General features: G+C 33.5%; 1 protein-coding gene across 3 annotated transcripts; it reads right to left on the bottom strand.

Annotated features, from left to right (window-relative positions):
- Positions 1 to 14,791: 14,791 nt before the first annotated feature.
- LOC107898372 (laccase-7) lies at positions 14,792 to 17,310 on the bottom strand. Of its 3 annotated transcripts, XR_005911861.1 has the most exons (6): positions 17,122 to 17,264; positions 16,652 to 16,803; positions 15,958 to 16,202; positions 15,715 to 15,841; positions 15,187 to 15,272; positions 14,792 to 15,057 (listed from the first exon to the last, which is right to left on the bottom strand). XR_005911861.1 is itself a non-coding variant. In XM_016823874.2 (5 exons), the coding sequence occupies exons 1-4, from the start codon at positions 17,212 to 17,214 to the stop codon at positions 15,738 to 15,740; spliced, it is 594 nt and encodes a 197-aa protein (XP_016679363.2). In that variant the 5' UTR covers positions 17,215 to 17,310; the 3' UTR covers positions 14,792 to 15,272; positions 15,715 to 15,737. The 3 variants fall into 3 exon arrangements, 2 of the variants coding, with proteins under 2 accessions (XP_016679363.2, XP_040946660.1); XM_016823874.2 differs by having other exon boundaries at positions 14,792 to 15,272; positions 17,122 to 17,310; XM_041090726.1 differs by having other exon boundaries at positions 14,792 to 15,620.
- Between the last annotated feature and the right edge of the window lie 2,933 nt (positions 17,311 to 20,243).

The raw sequence follows: 20,243 nt of genomic DNA, 5'->3' as shown, positions 1-20,243 counted from the left end.
GGTGTTGCAATGTGACATTGCCAAATTCGGTCATAACGTTTAGACCGGATTTGGGGTGTTACAATTTTACAAGCCATATTTCTCACCCAATTTTGTGTCTATCAACAATCAACATTACATATATCAACAAGCCATAATTAGACATTCAAAACAAGTTAAAATAAGTGGCTAAACTCAACACACTATATATAAGTCATCATTAAACAAAATACCTATACATGTCATTATAACCAAAATCAAAACATTCGAAAATACCGATAGAACCAATGGATAGTGTGATATATCTCCGACAAGCTTCCAACCCAATCGAGCTTCCGATAATCTAAAAAGTAGAAGAAAACAAATACATAAGCAATGAATGCTTAGTAAGCTCGTATAAACGTTAATCATAATACTTCCTTTTCAAATATGAAATTTTTACTTATCAAGAATAATCTAATGTTGCTACCACAATACTCATGAAGTTATATTTAACAACTCACTAAGTGAATAAATCTACAGTATCACTTATGCATAATATTCCTAGCATAGTAGGATTTTAAACAACTTTAACTCATCCAAAATTTCTTTATTTTCATTTGCATTTCTTTACTTTCCACACTCATTCCATATGCATAATACACCAGTCATAAGCATATCATTCAACCATATATACAAGTTAGCGCATTTAAACATTGACCTTTTTCGAATTAATCACATGATAACTCATTTTATAAGAAATTGCATAACTAAAAACTTACCACTCTTTCATGAGCAGAAGTATATTTTCATTTGAGCACTTACCCTTTCAACGCATCATATAATCAACATATTACCATTTGAACAATAACTTGGCATTTTTCTAAGCGTCAACAACAACACTTGTTAGCATACTTGAAAATATTTCATATAAATTCAACATTGATAAACTTATTTTTATCAACATATCACACTTGAGTTTATTACTCATCACAACTTACATAATTTCCATGTATCAACATATCAAGATATTGATATGTATACATATCATGACACATATCATTCTCTTACTGCTTCTTTATATACATATATCATCCAAAAACAACTCATGTTATTTTACCATTCAAAGAACGACTTACGAATATGAGTACATTATTTTCAGAAGCCGGAAGGCTGAACAGAAGCTCATGAGAGCTAAACAAAAAGTAAACACGAAAGTTCACAAGAAATACTGAACCTCAGTTTACTTGGATAATTTGTTGTCAATTCATCCTTTACATTCGTAGTGCCATAACTCAGTTATAGTCTTATCATCAGAATGCCACAGCCCAGCTATGGTCTAACATATAAACACTGCCATGGTCCAACCATGGTCTTACGTCCATAGTGCCATAACTCAATTATGGTCTTATCCATCAATTCATCCTTTGCCACAGAACGATTGTACTCAATCCCGCGTTCAATCCAAACTGAGTATTAAATTCGATAATATATTTTCAATAATAATTCAATTCCAACAATAGAACACATATATATAATATCCATCATCAAATAACATTCACATTAATCAAAATTATACAGAGTATAGTTCATACAAACTTACCAGGCTAAATTGCAAAAATACCAATATATAGGGGCATTTTGGTAATTTTCCATTTTCCTCGATTTTCCACTCGATCTTGATCTAAATTAATATTTAATTCAAATTATTAATTTAAATAATGAAAAAAATTCATTTCATGTAATTTTTTCATTTTGACATTTTTACAAAATTACCCCTAAAATTTTACTTTATTCAATTTAGTCACTGAACCCAAATCATGCAAATTAACCATTTTTAATGCAAATCCATGCTAGAAAAATATTATTGGCATTCAATACAGCCAAATTTTGTAATAAATCTACAACAAACCCTTGTATTTTTACTATTTCAACAAATTAGTCCCTAATCAAAAAATTTATCAAAATTACTTAATAAAATGCTTTTAAATATCAACCAACATCTTAAATTCATCATTTGATAACTAAAATCATATAGATTAATCAATGGAAACATTCAAAATCTTTAACAAAGTCAAAAACTAGAGTAAGATTTAGTTGTACCTAATTGTAACAATCTCAAAAACATAAAAATTACAAGAAACGAGTAAGAATTGAACTCACATGAAGCAAAATTGAAGAACCAGCTCAAGGAGCTCTCCCATGTGTGTTTTTGAACTGAAAATTGGGAGAAGAATAAAGAATCGCCTAGAAACTTTCTAATTTAACTTTTATTTTATTTTAATTTCAATTTAATTACAATTTTACCATTAATGGCTTTATTTTATTTTTTTTCCATGTTATGTCGCCTTATCTTTTCATTTAGGCATAATTTCTATTTAGGTCTTTCTCTATTTATTAATCAAGCCATTTAGTTACTTTATTATTATAGATAGCAAGTTATGCATCTTTTTCAGTTTAGTCCTTTTTAATTAATTAACTGTCGAAACGTTAAAATTTTTCAACAAAACATTAATACTACCTTAATGACACTCCATAAATATTTATAAAAATATTTACAACTTGGTTTATAGAAACGAGATCTCGATACCTCATTTTCTAAAATCGCTTGAACTAGGGTTTTATCACTCGAATCTAATAATTTATTATAAGACATAAATTACTCATTCAGTTTTTTTTAAACCATATTTGACCCGTAAATATTAAATAATAAAATTTACTAGCTTACTCACTGGATTTGGTGTCCTCGAACCACTGTTTCCGGCATCACTGAAAATCGGGTTGTTACAATAATCTTGATAATAAAAATAAGCATAAATAATAAATAAAGAGAATGTTTTAAGAGAATCCTGAATTGTATTGATTGAAGTGTAGAATCCACAATAGCTTGATCATGGTTATAGCTCATGTTCTTCGATGAACACGAAATAGAAAAGAACTAAAATAAACCTAAAGCCTAAAAGAAATGAAAAACTACAGGATAAATTTACAAAGAAAAACTTAGAATATAAAAGTTATCCTTCAACAAGTGTTTTATGAGCCTATTTATAGATTTAGGGTTGTCATCGTCCTTAACCTTAGGTTAGCTAACATTCTCGTGTTTAATATTCATTGTGTAAACCAAAATGCCCCTAGCTCGTAAGTGCTTCCCGTACAGGACTGATATCGCAACACCCTAGTTCCTATGTCACAGCATCAAAGGCAATATGCATGGCAGGGCTACCTTCAAGGGTGTGCCGCGACATCCCTTGGCTATGTCACAACACCCAAGGCAATATAGCATTCCTAGCACTTTGCAACATCGAACTCCTCGTCTTACAACATAGCGACCAACTTTGACTTCCTATGCCTTTGAATGGTCTCTTGCACACTTACTAAGGACATTAGCTCGCCTTTAGGCCTCAGTCAGTCCCCAAGGTCAATAAAAGACTCCAACTACTCATATTAAATCTCCTTAAGTAATGAAATTAGTTTAATTTGCACCACCGAAGTTTGACAGATCACCGACGCCATAGTACTTTTACCAATGTTACACGTTTATTCTGTAATTCTATCGCTTTTTGAGCAAAAATTTTACATGGTTCCTCACCATATGATAAATCAAGCTGTACCTTAATTTCATTGGGAGATATTACATGTGACGGATCAGAATGATAAAGATGTAGCATTGAAACATGAAAAACATTTTTAATCTTGTCGAGTTTTGGAGGTAACGGCCATATGAACCTCGGACTATGTTTCTCTTTCCTGTTGAATCGTAAAACTTTTATCCAGGGCAAGACTTTTAGAAATATTTTCTCACTGACATCAAACTCTTTATCTTTTCTTTTTAGATTGGCGTATGGTTTCTGAAGATCAAAGGCAACCTTTATATTATCTTAAATAATTCTAACTTTATCTTCAGTTTCTCAAACCAAATCAATCTCAACTAACTTTCTTTAATTCAACTTTGATTAGTACAACAGGTTTCTGCATTTATGTCCATATCTTTAATTCAACTTTGATTAGTACCTTAGGTTACATAAGGTTTTGTCATTTTTCCTAGCTACCTTCAAATTCAATTACACAATATCATCACATATCTTCCAGAATTTGGATCACTCGTTCAAATTGACCATCTGTTTGTGGGTGAAAAGCAATACTAAATTTCAATCGAGTACCTAAAACCTTATGTAACTTACCCCAAAACCTAGAGATAAATCTCGAATCACGGTTGAAAATAATGGATAATGACACACCGTGTAATCTAACAATCTTATATAAATATCATTCAACTAACTTATCAAGCGAAAAATCAGTCTTGACAGGTATAAGTTGCACGAACTTCGTTGATTTGTCAATAATTACCCAGATCGAGTTTTTATTTTCAGAGTCAACGAAAATCCCAAAACAAAATCCATCGTAACACGCTCCCATTTCCACTTGGGAATCATCACAAGCTGTAGCAAACCTGACGGAACCTAATGTTTAGCCTTTGCTTGCTGACATATTAAATATTTAGACACAAATTCAGATATCTCAAATTTCATTCCCGGTCACTAGTAAAGTTGCTTCAAATCATTATACATTTTATTACTTCCAGGATGAATTGAATATACATTGTTGTGAGCTTCATTCAACAAATCTTGTTTCAATTTTGGATCATCCAGTACATATAAATGATCATGAAAATACAAGCAATCCTTAATACCAATACTAAAATCAGTCATCTATCCACTTTCTACTAGTTTTCATTTCATTAACAAGTCTAAATCATTCTTTTGAAGTTCCTAAATCCCCACTGAGAACACCAACTTAACTCCCAACTTAGCCAAAATAGAACCACCGCGTTTTAAAGTCGATCTTGCATTCATAGCTCTCAAAGAAAACAGAGATTTTCGACTTAAAGCATTAGCTACTATGTTAGCTTTTCCAGGATGATAGTCAATCACAAAGTCATAATCTTTTAATAGCTTGAGCCATCTATATTTTCGTAAATTCAAGTGTTTCTAAGTTATCAGGTACTTTAGACTTCTATGGTCAGTAAAAACATGACATTTTTGACCATACAGATAATGTCACCATATTTTCAAAGCAAAAACGAGTATTGCTAACTTTAAATTATGCATCGAATAGTTTCTCTCGTAAGGTTTCAACTATCGTGAGGCATAAGCAATTACTTTTTCATCTTGCATCTGAACGCAGCCCAAGCCACTAAGCGAGGCATTAATATAAACAATAATTTCTTTCTTGGGTTCAGGCTGAGTCAAAACATCAATAATACCACTAAGCGAGGCATCACTATAAACTCACCTCGAAAATATTTCTCAGAGCTTTCCAATTCACAGTCGCAAATATTTTACCAGGATCTATTCAAAAGCCATCTGAAGAAATTACATGTCCTAAAAATCCAACCTCTTGGAGCCTGATCACACATTTACTATACTTTATCGTAAAACTATTTCTCGCACAAAGTCTGTATCACGATTATCAAGTGTTGGGCTTGATCAGACTCATTCATCGAATATATTAGAATATCACCGATAAAAACAACGAAAAACATCTCTAATTATGGTTGGAAAACCTGATTCATTAAATTTATAAATACGGCTAGGGCATTGGTCAAACCAAATGACATTACAAGAAACTCATAGTGGCCGCAACAAGTTCTGAATGTTGTTTCCGGTACATCTGGTTCTTTAACTTGCAATTGATAATAACCAGACTGAATATCTATTTTAGAAAATACCATAGCTCCTTTCAGCTGATTAAACAAATTGTTAATTCGAGGCAACATATATTTATTCTTTACCATAACTCTTTCAACTGCTGATAATCTAAACACAATCTTATCGACTCGTCTTTCTTTTTCACAAATAACACTGGTGCACCCTAAGGAGACACACTCGGTTGAATAAAACTGCGATATAATAACTCTTGTAACTGTGCTTTAAACTCTATCAACTCAGTAGGAGCCATTCTATACGGGGAAATCAAAATCGAAGTTGTTCCAAGTGCAACTTCAATCACATTCAACTTCTTTGACTAGCAGTAACCTTGATAATTCTTCCAGAAACACGTCAATAAATTCATTCACTACTGGTACCTGATCAATTCTGATTTTGACACCCTCATGTCAATCGATATATGCTCCATAACTCTTTCTAATCAATTTTTGAGCCAACAATGATGATATATCTATTCCCCTGGCTTCAACACAGATAGATTCATTGTTCAGACTTTTCAGTGCAATATGTTTCTGTCTACAATTCACTATCATATCATGCTCAGTTAACCAATCCATACCGAAAATGATATCCAATTCATCAAACGAAAGTAGCACCAAATCAGCAGGAAAATCATAACCCCGAACTCTTAGTGGACATATTTTACAAATCCTGTTAATTAAAACATACTAACTCAGTGGATTGGTTACTCTAGTTGTATAATCGGTTGACTTTACAGGTATGTGATAAGTCTAAATTATATTGGTTTATTTAGCACCTTTCTACTTGGAATTTATGCAAATCCCGAAAAAATGGATATCTTATTATGTAATTTTAGTTCATATTGAGACATTAGGCATAATTTAAGTAAAGTTTGTAATTTTACGTAATTAGGTGTTAATTTTACATGATTTTACTAAGTTATGCTACATGATAATTTCTTGCTTAAAATGCTATAGTATGGACCATTAAATTACTCAATGTTGAGAGCTAGTAAGGAAACACATGCAAGTGACCTAATTATCCAACAATATGGAAGACAAGCTGATGAACTAGGCTGATAAAAATTGCTCTAACCCAGCTTGGAAGATAGTTTCTAGAAAGAATTACTCTATTTTCTAATTGGGTTGCCAAACTATTGAATAAGGGGAAAAGGAGCCCAAATTCGGAAAAGACATGGAAGAGCAGCCCAAATTAGATTAGGAACAATTGGAGGAAAGTCCTTACTTGTGTGAAAAAATTACAAATCAATCGTAGCTAAGCCCTTTGGTTGCCGTCTAACCCTGTGCCATGAATCAAGGAAGAATCAGTGACAAAGCAACCATCAATCCCTTATCCCACAAATAATGGTCAACCATGCTTAAAAGATTCTTAATGGATGTGCATGCTATTTCCAGCAAACTCCCAAACTCTCCCTCAAGTATAAATAGCCCCTTCCATTCACTTTTCATTTCATCCCCTCAACACTCAAGATTCTCTCATCTTTCTCTCATCTTTTCCACGCCAAAAGCTCTCTATCTTTCCATTTTGTTTTAGCCAACATTTCCTTAAGAAAAACTCTCTTGGTCGACTACCTTTAGGAGAAATTTGCAAAAGAGCAACCACGGAAATTGGAGGAAGCCACAACGAATAGTTTTTGGGGAATCACTAAATTCATCAAGAGTTTCTTCTTCCTTTATCTTTAATTTTTTCTTAATTTTTAAACATGTTTGCAAATTGTTTGATTGTTTTCCCATTAATGATGATGATTTAAATTGTTTCAGCTAGGATAGTTGCAATGCTTTGATTAAATTCATTAAATTCATATTTATATTATTTTGTGCATTAGTTGTTCATTCTTCCAATTAAAATAATTCATTTTATTCATGCACTAAATATGTTTGAATAGATTAGAATTAGTTGCTTAATTCGACCCAGATGGTGATTAAAGGCAACAATAATTGAAAGGTGCATGCTTAATTTATATCCGACCCAAAATAAATTAAAGGTTCGTAATGATTCCAAAAGAATTCTATTATGTTGCATAACTTTAGGTTTATATGATTAAATTATTTCAAACATACCCAGTCCCTGTTGCTTCACATAAGTTTTAAGAAATCCTTAGTTAAATATGGGCATAGTAATATACACGTTTTCTTAAGTATAAGACTTTGAAAGAACTTATATTAGATTCCAAGTTAATGAATGATCGAGTTGCCATGGAATTTTTTTTGGAACATTGTTGAACATGATAAAAAAATGAATTGAGTCAAGTGTTGTAATTGTTCTAGCTTAGTTATGTTATTGTTATTAAAACTTGTCAATTGTTGTTAAACCAGCCCATTGTATATTTCATTACATTTAGGTTAATTCATTGCATAAAGTTGATTAATTTGATTGTAACATCCGTCACCTTAAAATATTGTGTTTTCTTAACTAACTTGTGAATATTAATTTTACAATTATTGATTTAAGCACGGTCCCTGTGGAGACAATACTCTTTTTACTTACTTATTACTTGATAACGACTGTGTATACTTGCACATTTCGTCAAGATATGTTCTTTTTGTTTACTAATGTAGTGCATATATAGGAATAAGTTGACTCAGGGTCAATTAATGCATATACATTAACATCAAAAAGAGAGAATGTACTGACAATATCGTTTGGAGTAGAAGCTTCCTCACGAGCTTTAATAGCATAACCCTTGATAGGTGCTTTGGCTTTCGATCATTCAGTTGTACTAATGGCTTTTCCCCGACTAGCTACAACACTTCTACTCTTTCCATGTCATCTACCTCTCTATGAAGTCGTATCAAGTTTAATAGTTTGATCCCCAGTACCACTGAACCTCTTCGAGCAATCTTTCAGAAAATGATCTATGGAACCACATCAATAACAAGCTACCATTTTGAATCGACACTCACCAAAGTGATTTTTACCGCATCAATCTCAAACTAGTTTATTCCTATTTCGAACACTGCCACACTAGCAGCTAGTATATTCACCGATCTTAGATTACTCGTCTTTCTCTATCTCTCCATATGTATCTCGAAGGTGATGTAAAATGATTGAAACCATTTCTAAATTTCTTTTTCGGAGGAGTCTGAGCCGATCTAGCTGTTCCTCATTTACTAAATTCTCGAGGTTCCAATTCTAACTTATTCTTATCATTGCAAAATTCCTCCATTTTCTATGCATGTTCGGATAAATCCACAAATACATGTAACTTCAAGGCTCCAACCAAAATTCTGATATCATCTCAATCCATCCTCAAATCGAATACACATTTCAGACTCATTTAGAATAATTCCTCGAGCGTATTTACTCAAACAAAAAAATTCTCGTTCGTACTCAGCTACAGACTTGTTTCCCTGTTTTAATTTAAGAAACTCTTTTGTTTCTTCTCTAAATACAGACAATTGATGTATTTATTCTCTAAACCATTTCTATCAATGTATTCCACCATGAATATGCTTCATCTTTCAATAATGAAACTACACATTTCAAGCTGTCATTAGGAAAATAAATTAATTCTTGGAAAACCCATTGTGTATTCTCAAATATGTATTCAACTCAGGTCGGATAGTCATCAGTTTTGCCTCTAGATTCCTCAACCCCACATTTATGTAACTTATCAGTTGGATGCCAGTGAACAATTGATGGACTAGGGTTTTGAGGACATAGGGGTGCTGAAGGAGGCACGGTAGAGGCTGGAGGTTGTAGAGCCGCAGAGTTGGCTCGCACGAATACACTAAACCATTGACTTATCATGCTAGAGAATGCATTTTTCATTTCACTACCAGACATTAGTGGAACTAGAATACTGTGACTCACTCCCTATGCAGAAGCTAGAACATTACTATTCACTTCATCTGAGATGACACAATTAGATTTTGCCGACAACTTTATATCTATAAGAAAAATAGGGTCAGATCTGCAACAACCCCACCCGATCCAATCGCCTGACCCAAGTGATAAGGTGCTACAAAAGATTACAGAACAATTATACACAATTAATAATTTAGATATTCAATTAAATATTAAATAAATACATATACATTCATATAAATTATACAATACAACCAAAATCAAGTTTAATTTGAGCTTACGTAACTCTAAAATTAAACTGACATCAACCAATGATCAATTTGAAACTATGACAAAAATATGGGAAAATTTAAAAAATAGGGTCAAACTTCCATATGCCCAAGCTATGTGAAAGGTTGTGGCCTAGGAACACAAAAATATATAGACTTTTTCAGATCCTTTTGAGCTCAAATTCATGTAGTTTCATAGTAAATTTTGTCAAAATTCACACTTTAATTATAAAATAGTTAATTTACATTTATTTTATTAACATATTTAATTTTAACTATTTTTATAATAAATTTTCATGAACTTGGTTTTTTTTTAACAATTTTGTGCAAAAGGTAAAAATTGGCTCGGTAGACACCTCGAAAAGCTTGAACCGCTGGAGAAATTTTTGCATCAAGTAAACCAAAAGCAAGACTGAATGTTTTTCCAGCCAAGGACAGTCCAAATGATGATTATTTTATGTACTTTATATTTAATTTTTATCCAAATTTAATTGGGTTGAAAAGTAATATAAAGCCTGAAGGAGAAAGTGGCCCAATATACTAAGCATTGAAGACTGATCCAACAAGCAAATTGGTAGCCCAAAACTATCCCAATCAGCTTATTTATCTGATTTAATTACTTGCAAAATAGCTCTCAAAGTTTCCATAAACTCCATGCAAACCCCTCCACTTTTCGTGCCTTTGAATATTTGCCCCAAGCTAAATATAGCAAAGTTTGAAACATTCAAACTTGTTTGTTGTATCGCCGGCCAAGTAAGAGTGTATGGCTGCTAATTATTTTATATTTTTAGTAGCCATTCACACCTATAAATACCCATCTTTGCTACCTCATTCAAGACACCATTCATTCCCACACATCTCTCTCTCTTTCACTAACTTTCTCTTTTCCATTCCCTTCTTTGTTTTCTCATTTCCCTTGCCGATTTCCCTTTTGTTAAATAGCCTTCTTCCACCATGGAATAGTAGTATTCAACTATTCGTAAAGGCCTCGGTTCAACAGAACGAGCAGAGAAGAAGATGAGTGCACTAGTCTGGCTTCAGAGAAATCCTGAATTTGCTTCTTGTTCCCTTCTCTTTAATTTCTTGTTTATTTTGTGATCATGAATATGGATAAGTTTTGTGTTATTTTTATTTTTCTAATTAAAATGGCTTAAATTTAATTCATGTTAGATTGACTGCATTTTGTCCCATTTAAATTATTAAAATCATGTTTGTGTTGTTATAGGCATTGGTAAGTTGTTCAGTTAAATAAAATCATGCTTTTGTTATACTTGGATTATCAAACGTAAGGTAACAAATGAATTAATTATTAAACAAATTGAAATTGTAATTAATTGGCATAGTATTTAATTGGTGCACATTTAATCTTCTAAGCTAGCTGAAGGTTAAATTAGCGACGGTATTAAACGATACATTAGTCTAGCTTGCAAGATTATTGTGATTAAACTGTTTCAATATAGAAATATATTGTTACCTCACTTAATCTTATATGTGCTTATGAAGATTGATTAATAGTTTGAATTGACATTAAGAAATGTTGAAGATATTGGTTAATTTAGTAAGTATGTATGTGCAGTAGTTAACAAATTACCAAGTTACCGTGAAAATATTCATAACAACATGAGCATGGGTTTAGTAATTCTAAGTTAAGAAATGTAATTGATCTAACAAAATTTTTCCATATTGATTAAAACTCATATTTTTGAAATCGTGCATTGGAATTTTTACTTTTTATTTTTATTACTTAGTTAATTTTTAGTTTTTAAATCATTTCTTCAAAACAACATATTTTTCCCATCACCAAAGTATTTGATTTACATTTCATAAATATTTTTCTTTCACACTCCCTGTGGGTACGATAACTCGAGATTTACTTATCACTTTATTACTTGATAATGATTTCGTACACTTGCACATTTTCGTCATTCCAAATGTTTGGCACAGTTACCGACGACTGTTTTTAAAGTCATTATTTGTGAATTTGTTAATTTTGCATTTTGGTTTCTTTTTTCCATTCAATTTTAACTTAGTTAATTTTTCTATGATTTTTTAGGTGTTTATGAGTGTTGATAGAATTATCAATTTACTCCCTGTATATCCTGAAATTGAAAGAAATTTTCGACAAAAAAGAAGACAAATAGTTCAGAGAAGTACCAAAGAGATGAACTTTGACAATCTGAATCAAGGAAATGGAGTGAATCAAGTTTAAAATCCTATCCTTATTGCTGATGATAGGGATAGTGCTCTAAGAAAATATGTTGTGCCAGTGTTTCATAAGCTTAATCTGGGTATTAGGAAACCTGAACTTAAGGCACAACAATTCGAGCTGAAGCCAGTCATGTTCTAGATGCTTCAAACAGTGGGCCAATTCAATGGAATGCCTACTGAAGGTCCTCACCTTCACTTAAGATTGTTTATGGAGGTGATCAATTCTTTCAAATTATCCTGAGTACCCGAAGATGCACTACGATTAAAGATGTTCCTATATTCACTAAGGGATAGAGCTCAAGCCTGGTTGAACTTATTGCCATAAAATTCCATTACCACATGGCAAGAGGTAGCAGAACCATTCTTTATGAAGTAGTTCCCACCTAGCAAGAATGCTAATTTGTGGAATGAGATCACTACCTGCCAAAAAATAGATGATGAGTCATTGTATGAGGTATGGGAAAGCTTTAAAGAACTATTACGAAGATGCCCTCGTCACGGAATCTCGTATTGCATCCAACTAGAGACGTTTTATAACGATCTCAATGCTCACACGAGAATAGTAGTAGAGCTTCTACTAATGGTGCTCTCTTTTCTAAGTCCTATAACGAGGCTTATGAAATCATCAAGAGGATTTTCAGCAACAACTATCAATAACCAACCAATTGAGCAACATCAGGAAAATGAGTCGCTGGAGTACATGAAGTGGACACTCTCACTTCACTTGCATCTCAGGTATCCTCGATATCCTCAATGTTTAAAAACTTTACTACTAATGGTTTAATAATTTTGCATCTCAGCCACCGAATCAATTTGAGACTATAGCCTGTGTTTATTGTGGGGAAGTGCACTTGTTCAAAAAATGTCCATCAAACCCAAAATATGTGTATTATATGGACAACTAAAATCAAAACCAAGGAAGGCAAGGACTACTATCCAATTTTTATAACCCATCTTAGCGAAACCAGCCTAATTTTTCTTAGAGCAACCAAGGGGTTGGGACCAGTAACACTTATGCATAATCTAGACCGACCCAACCACCTGTTTTTTCCTAACAAGTTCATAAACCAACTCAAGCTTAACCTTCCAATAGCTTAGAGAACCTATTAAAGGCATAAATGGCAAAGAATGACGCCACTTTAAGAAATTTGAAGAATCAAATAGGTTAACTTGCTATTGAACTTAGGAACAGACCACAAGGTGCTCTACTTAGTGATACAAAAAATCCAAAAAATTCGAGAAAAGAGCATTGCAAAGCATTGGCATTGAGGAGCAGAAAGACATTAGAGCCCAACGCTGTCGAAGTTGAAGAGAAGCCAACTGATACTCAAGATTCAGTGGAAGTTCAACCAAGTGTTGAAATTCCAGCTTCACCAGAACTAGAATCTACAAAATCTAATAAGGTAACTTCTAACCCAGTCAATTCTAAGAAACTAACAACTTCGTTAGATGCAGAATTGCCACAAAAGACGGATCAGCTAGTTCAAGTTAAGAATCTTCCACCGCCCTACCCTCAAAGATTTCAAAAGTAGAAGCAAGAAGTCCAGTTCAAGAAATTCCTAGATGTGCTCAAGTAACTTCATATCAACATGCCATTGGTAAAAGCACTTATTCCCATATCAGAATGTCGCAGCATTTTTTCCAACATTCTGAGTTCTTTGATACCATTGATTGCATGCAAAATTATTATAAGAGGTGGAATTGTTGTGGATGTTATTAACATAAAAGGCATTCTTTGCATGTTGTGGACAATTTTCATAGTTGTGGTTGTCACTGCAAATCTCACAACAAAAGATAGGAACATCAACTTGTTGAACGACTTATATAGGTGCAACGTCACTAGTCCCTTGCATATTTTTTATCATATTTCCCATTAGAATTCAACATTTGAAACATTACTAGCTTGAGTTCAAAATCTCCAGCTTGGATTGTTGGCCTAACAACTCCAGGTTCTTAGTCATCCAAGACAGGTACTACAAAATCTCATATAGTCCTGTTTTCTATTTGAGTGTCTTGCGACAACGGTGGGTCATTATCATTTTGGTGCTGCATAGGGGGTATGACTTCATAGTTTCTTGGTAAAGCCATATTCCTTTGTTATCGAAGTCTCCTCCAAATGGTTCTTTAAATTTCTAGATCAAAATCAACAATAAACTCTGAATTGTTTCAGGTCATACAACACCTAAAATAAAATGTGAAAATAGCGACAAAAAGAAAACAAGTTAGTAACAACTAAATATTATGAAATAAAAACAAACAAAAATAAACATCAAACAAACTCCATCCCCAGCAACGACGCCAAAACTTGATCGGTTGTTTAACGTAACAACAATAATGTGCAAGCGTACACTGTCGATGCAAGCATAGTAGACAGATATGAGCCTGTCGGATATCGATCCTATGAGGATGGTTGTCTTTTGCCTATCAATGTCAGTGCAATAAATAGATAGAAACATGATAAATTGTGAGAGTAGTTGTCGAAGCAATAACTTGAAAACAATAAGATAAAATACAGTAATGAAAAATGGGATCCCCAACATGAATATTCAACAAAATACTAAGTGCTCACAAGGTATAAAAAGGTAGGTGATTGTTGATTTATTAAATTGCAATGAATATCTTACCAAACTTAACTTTTATATTTAATCTAAGACTTAAACATGCACATTCACCCCACCTTCTGATGATGGCAATGGAACAATATTAAGAACAAATGGATTAAATTCCTCTAATCTTCAAGCAACTTCCGTTCTCATGCTTGTTAACTTGAACTGTAGCTACATTGTCCAGTGTCAGTGACCGCAATAACACTTCCATGCTTAAAAAATTCAAACCCAAAGATTAAAAAGTAGAAGCAAGATTGAATAAAATAACATTTAACCTAAAAATCATGTACACTTCCGTACTAACATGAAATAGAAAGTAATCACCAACATTTAAAAAAAGAAATATAAAAGAAACAAGTGGAGAGTACTATTCCTAGAAAATCTTGACTTGATCTCTCAACTCCCTCTTGTATTGCACTCAGGGCTCCTCGTCAAGAGCTAATCTTCATCCCTTTCACATCCGTTCACCCATAGGAGGCTTAAGTCGCCATAGCCGAAAAGCTTCAAAATATAGGTTCAAGAAGATAATACCCAAAAAAAAACATTTTCTTTCCTTTTCATGTGAATATTAATATTTATCTAAATAACACAGGTGTCCTTTCATTAGAATCATGCTGCCTCTGTACGTACAAGTTGGTGGTACCAGACTGGACAGCTCACACCTTTTTGTTCTTATCCGGACAACTGTCAGGTGTGACGACAATTCTGGACGCAATCTGGATATACTCATGCAGCGACATTGATACCAAAACATGAAAAAATTAAGGATAAATAGGTTAAGATCCACTGAGTTATAAAATGCAATTTACTGCATTGAAAATGCTAAAAATATGCTAAAGATAACTAAATGGGAACAAATTAATCAATAAGTAGGGAGAAAACATATGTTCTTTCTAGTACTATCAAGTTGTCATTTATAACAAACCCTTAAGCGAAGGCAAATCAACCCATAAAGAGAGTGATGTGCAGGCAATCAGCATATGTGATTCTGCTATTCCTACTGGAAATGATGCTATGGGTTGAGGTCTGGAGAAGGACAAAACAGACCCATTGCTTGTACATTTCTGATAATATAATTAAATTAAGTTAAATTAAACATTGATTGTTACAACATGTGAAGTACGCATGGACAACATAAATCTGTAATCAGTCACTTACGGTTTTGAGAGCATGGATAGAGATCACCGGGCCATTTTAATTGTATAAGCATTTGAAATGTTAGGACCAATGCCAAGGGCTAGAGCCTGGTTTTCAACATCAACGACATTAGCATTCCACCACTCACCTGCAACCGCATTGCTATTTGTAAGCTAAAATCTTGAGCCAAGAAACATTTATATATATCTTATGATAATTAATGAATTCAATGTAATATCTCAGGTTCCCTATAGCCATATATACCTAACAAGATGGGAACTTCCCTGTAGGGCTTTGGGAATGGGTAAGAGTGGCGAGCCCTGGGGTGGATGATGATTGCTCCGTGGACGGTGGCACGGAGAAAAGAGGAATGAGCATGCCAGAAAAGTGTTCCCTCCTGTTTAGTGATTCTGTAGTTGTAGGTATAGTTATTTCTGGGGCGAATTGCACACTGAGTGATCATCTCAGGTCCATCTAACCAGGCACTCATTAACTGAGAAACGCCATGCCTGTTCAAGCAACAAAACCGTCAGCAAATGATTAAATCATAAGAAAGCATATAAATAGAAAAACAGGTTATATATTTAGTATTGGACTTTGGTTAATTAGTACTAAATCATTGGTAGTTGAAGTTGAGCAATCTTTGTATTATATATAAAAATGGTTCACATGAATTTTCAAGAAAAAGAAAAAAGAAAAAGTGGATCACATGGGAATAAGATATACGTTTGCTTGCATTTGCTTCCCAAATGATTGACTTGTTCGTGGTTACATGCATCATATTTTAAAAAGATAATTAAAAATGTTGTTTTGAATTAAATAAAACCAGAGGAATGAATCAATAATAATTTCACAAACGAACAAGCAAAATTTGACACTGGAAACAGCTAGCGCTTAGCAGGAAAATTATGTTGGTGAATTTGAGTAAATTCAATTGTAGTTTTCCATGAAGGTTTACCAGTGAATTGTTATTTTGTAAGGTGACATATTAAAGACGTGAATAATCAGTTTGTCACCCTCTCGAACGCGGAGGCTTGGGCCAGGGAAGCTATCATTTACTGCTGTAATCACCTGGCGGTTGCACAACCTAGTAACAGTCAAATTTTTAACCTGCCAACAAATTCAAATTATTAACTTTCCCGATTATCAAACTGTAATGGTCGAAAGCTTATCAAGGAGGTAAATTGAGGAAAGGAAAGTGAAGGGTGTGTTTAAAAAGCCATAGCCTCAAATCAAAGTGCATGGTGTTACAGAGGTAAGATATGTAATGATGGATATTGGGAGGAGTGTGAATATAAAACCATCCTGCTGGTTTCATGCATTTGATTGAGTTGAAATTCAAAACCTTTGAGCCAGCTTGGGATGGTCAAGGAGGGGCTAATTTAATCCATAGAAGAAAAGAAAATGAATAAGAGTAGAATTTATTACATAGAATGAGTGCTCCAATATTGCAGCTGAAACTGTTGTAGCAGCCACCATAAGAAGCAAAGAGGAAGCAAACAAGAAAACAAGGCGCCCCATTCCGCTTGAAGAAATAACAGAGGAAGGTAATGAAAATGCTTTGCTAGGAGTGAGAGGCAAAGGTTGAAGAAGGAGCTTCAATTTATGTAAGTGCGAGGTTCCCTATTGGAACTTTCGTCATATTTCGGCGATAGTTTATTAACTTGAAGAAATCGTTTTTCTTAGAGATAAAAATGTCAACTCAACCCTACACGATAAAAATAATTAAAATATTTAGCGTATCAATTACTTAACAACCTAGACAAAAAGAGTGGGAAAATATTTTCTGCTTGAGAGTTTCAACAAGAAAACTAAGTGCATTTGGTTTAATAATTAAGTGCTAATTGATAACTAAACTGATTGCATTGATAACTAAGTGCTAATTGTTGGTTGCGGTGGTTGGTTTGACCAACTGATTTTATTACATATTTATTTTAAAATTTAATTGAAAGTTAATATATGTAAAATGATAAATAAGGGCATGACACATTTTATTGTTAAGTATTTATTTGTTTATAATACTTTAGTCTTTATTAGGTGAAATTATTGAAATAAAACACTATTACGAATGAATTAAAATATCCATTATGAAAATTTATTAGTGAATATTTTTTAAAATTTAAATAAACAAATTTCTTAAATTCCTTATTTGTAAATATTAACCTTGTGGAAATTGATAAATATTAATAGTGTATCAATATAATTGTAAACTATATTCTTAATGATAATTATGTGGTGTTCTTAGTATGTAAATTAGTGATAATTATGTCACACTCTAAATAAGCTTGTCAAGTAGCATATTTCAATTAATATAAAGTTGCATAAGAAATCATTTTACACAAGTAAATTGAAAATAAATTAAGAGTACATAAATATTCAAGAAATAGATACATATCCAAACAAGTAAAAACAAATATTTAAGAAACATGACGTTGTCGTCTATTAATATTTTGGCACCCCTATTAGGTTTGTGTCAAAGGATGTAATTTTTTAGCAAGTATGGTCAAATATGTCATTCAACATATCTCATTTCCAATCAACTGTGAAAAACTCTTCTCATCCCTGTGTTTTTTTATTTTAGAGGTTTTAGCTCAACAAGCTCTTGCAAACCTCCATCCACCAAACACTACAATTAGAGTGTTTGACTACCCAATCCTCCATTTATGCCCAAATCAGCTAAAAAAAGCCCAAAACTTTGTTTACCAAACACCCTCAACCAATAGGAAGAAAATGGGAACATTATATTAAAGAGCAAATTGATCTTTTTATTTTTAAATTTTATTTATTTGTATTGCTAAAAATTAGCATGTCTGATAAAATAATCAAACAGTGACACATGACATGTTATGTGTATGTCATGCTGATGTACAAAGACCAATTTTAAACAGTAAAAATTGATGAATTTTTTAACAAAATGACCAATTTGCTATTTGATCTAATGTACAAAGACTAATTTACTTTTTTTTTAGTAGAGAAGGTAAAATACTATCCAACTCTTAATATAAAGTCTTCTATAATACTTTTACTTATATTAGTCAAGGGACCAAACGGCGCCGTTTTGGCACTGGTGCCCCTGCCTCAAAACGGCATAGTATTGCATTATTATTTAAACCAAGTTTCTGCTTAAAAAAATCATTTGTATCAACCAGAATAAAATAAAAAAAATAAAATAAAAAAACTTCAACTCCTGTTAGGGTTTTAACCCTAGCTTTCGCGCCGCTCAGAGGCTCCATCAGTCCTCGCCCCCACCGTCCTCGCTCGAGCTCCGATCACGACGAAGCGAACAAGGACTTATTCGGTGCCGACGTGAAGGTAAATCCCACCCCTCTTTTGTCTTTTATTTTATATAGATCTATGCTTATATATATGTATTAATAACAAAACAAAAACAAAAAAAGAAGAACGATCAGAAAAAGAACGGAATCGACAAGAGAAAAAGGAACCTTTTTTTTGTATTGATTTCCTTTTTTGATATAGTTTTTCGTGTGTAAAAAAACAAACAATGGTTTCTGTTTTCTTTTTATAGCTGCATATTCAAAAATCCTCCAATAGAAAAATACAATTTGTTCTTTTTCTTTGCGCTCGCTTGTTTGTGTTGTTTGTTTGTCCTTCTTGCAGGTACGGAGGAGTCTAGCTGGCGGAGGTACGTGTGGACCTGGCGCGAAGACTACTGGCACTCGCGCGGACGAACCAGTTCCCTCGTGCAGCGGCAGGAGCTGAAAATTGTTTGAAGGCTAGGGTTTTATTTTGAATGGGGCCCTATGAACTGGGTTAGAGCATTTTGGGCTCGGGTTTGGGCTAATATTTGGGTATGGTGTTAGGTAATTTAGCTGGGCTAAAGTAGTTTTATTTTTGGGTTGAATTTGTAAAGAAATTAAACTATTTTTATTATTTAGAATTTATTTGATTTGGTTTTGTATTTATTGGGCTTGGGCCGGGAAAAATTTGGGTATTACAGCTGCCCCTCTTTGCTCATTGTCGTGTAACGAGAATGAAGCAAGGACTTTAAAAATGACCAATTTTTCCCGGTCGTGCTGGACCTCGGTGCTCCTCTTCTTCGAGTTGCCTCATTCCATCCTACTGTATCTTCAGAGGTATAGGAATTGGTGCTTTGACCCACTCCACCGCAACGTCGGGGAGATAGGATTTGTAACTCGTAAATCTGCTTAACTGTGATGTCAGGCAAGCAAGATTCACCGTTGTGGCTTTAATCTGTTCCACTGCACCGCCAGGGAAGTAAGATTCGCCATTGTGGCTTTAATCTTTTTAACTGCAATGTTAGGGAAGCAAGATTCACCGATGTGGCTTTAATCTGTTCCGCTGCATCGCTAGAGAAGTAAGAGTTACCGCTGTGGTTTTAATCTTTTTAACTGCAATGTCGGGGAAGCAAGATTCACCGTTGTGGCTTTAATCTGTTCCGCTGCATCGCTAGAGAAGTAAGAGTTACCGCTGTGGTTTTAATCTTTTTAACTGCAATGTCGGGGAAGCAAGATTCACCGATGTGGCTTTAATCTATTCTGCTGCATCGCTAGAGAAGTAAGATTCACCGC

The sequence above is a fragment of the Gossypium hirsutum genome, chromosome D04, assembly GCF_007990345.1.
Source record: "Gossypium hirsutum isolate 1008001.06 chromosome D04, Gossypium_hirsutum_v2.1, whole genome shotgun sequence".
Lineage (NCBI taxonomy): Eukaryota > Viridiplantae > Streptophyta > Magnoliopsida > Malvales > Malvaceae > Gossypium > Gossypium hirsutum.
Note: the sequence above shows the minus strand (reverse complement) of the source record. Positions and strands in the feature narration are given on the sequence as shown.

Bases quoted from the DNA above. Each gene is read 5' to 3' on its own strand.
- LOC107898372 (XM_016823874.2), bottom strand. From the start codon at position 17,214: ATGGGGCGCCTTGTTTTCTTGTTTGCTTCCTCTTTGCTTCTTATGGTG. The intron at 16,203-16,651 runs GTAAACCTTCAT...TTGCTTGAACAG, and splicing joins TACAAAATAACAATTCACTG to GCATGGCGTTTCTCAGTTAA. The intron at 15,842-15,957 runs GTATATATGGCT...ATGCGGTTGCAG, and splicing joins GGAAGTTCCCATCTTGTTAG to GTGAGTGGTGGAATGCTAAT.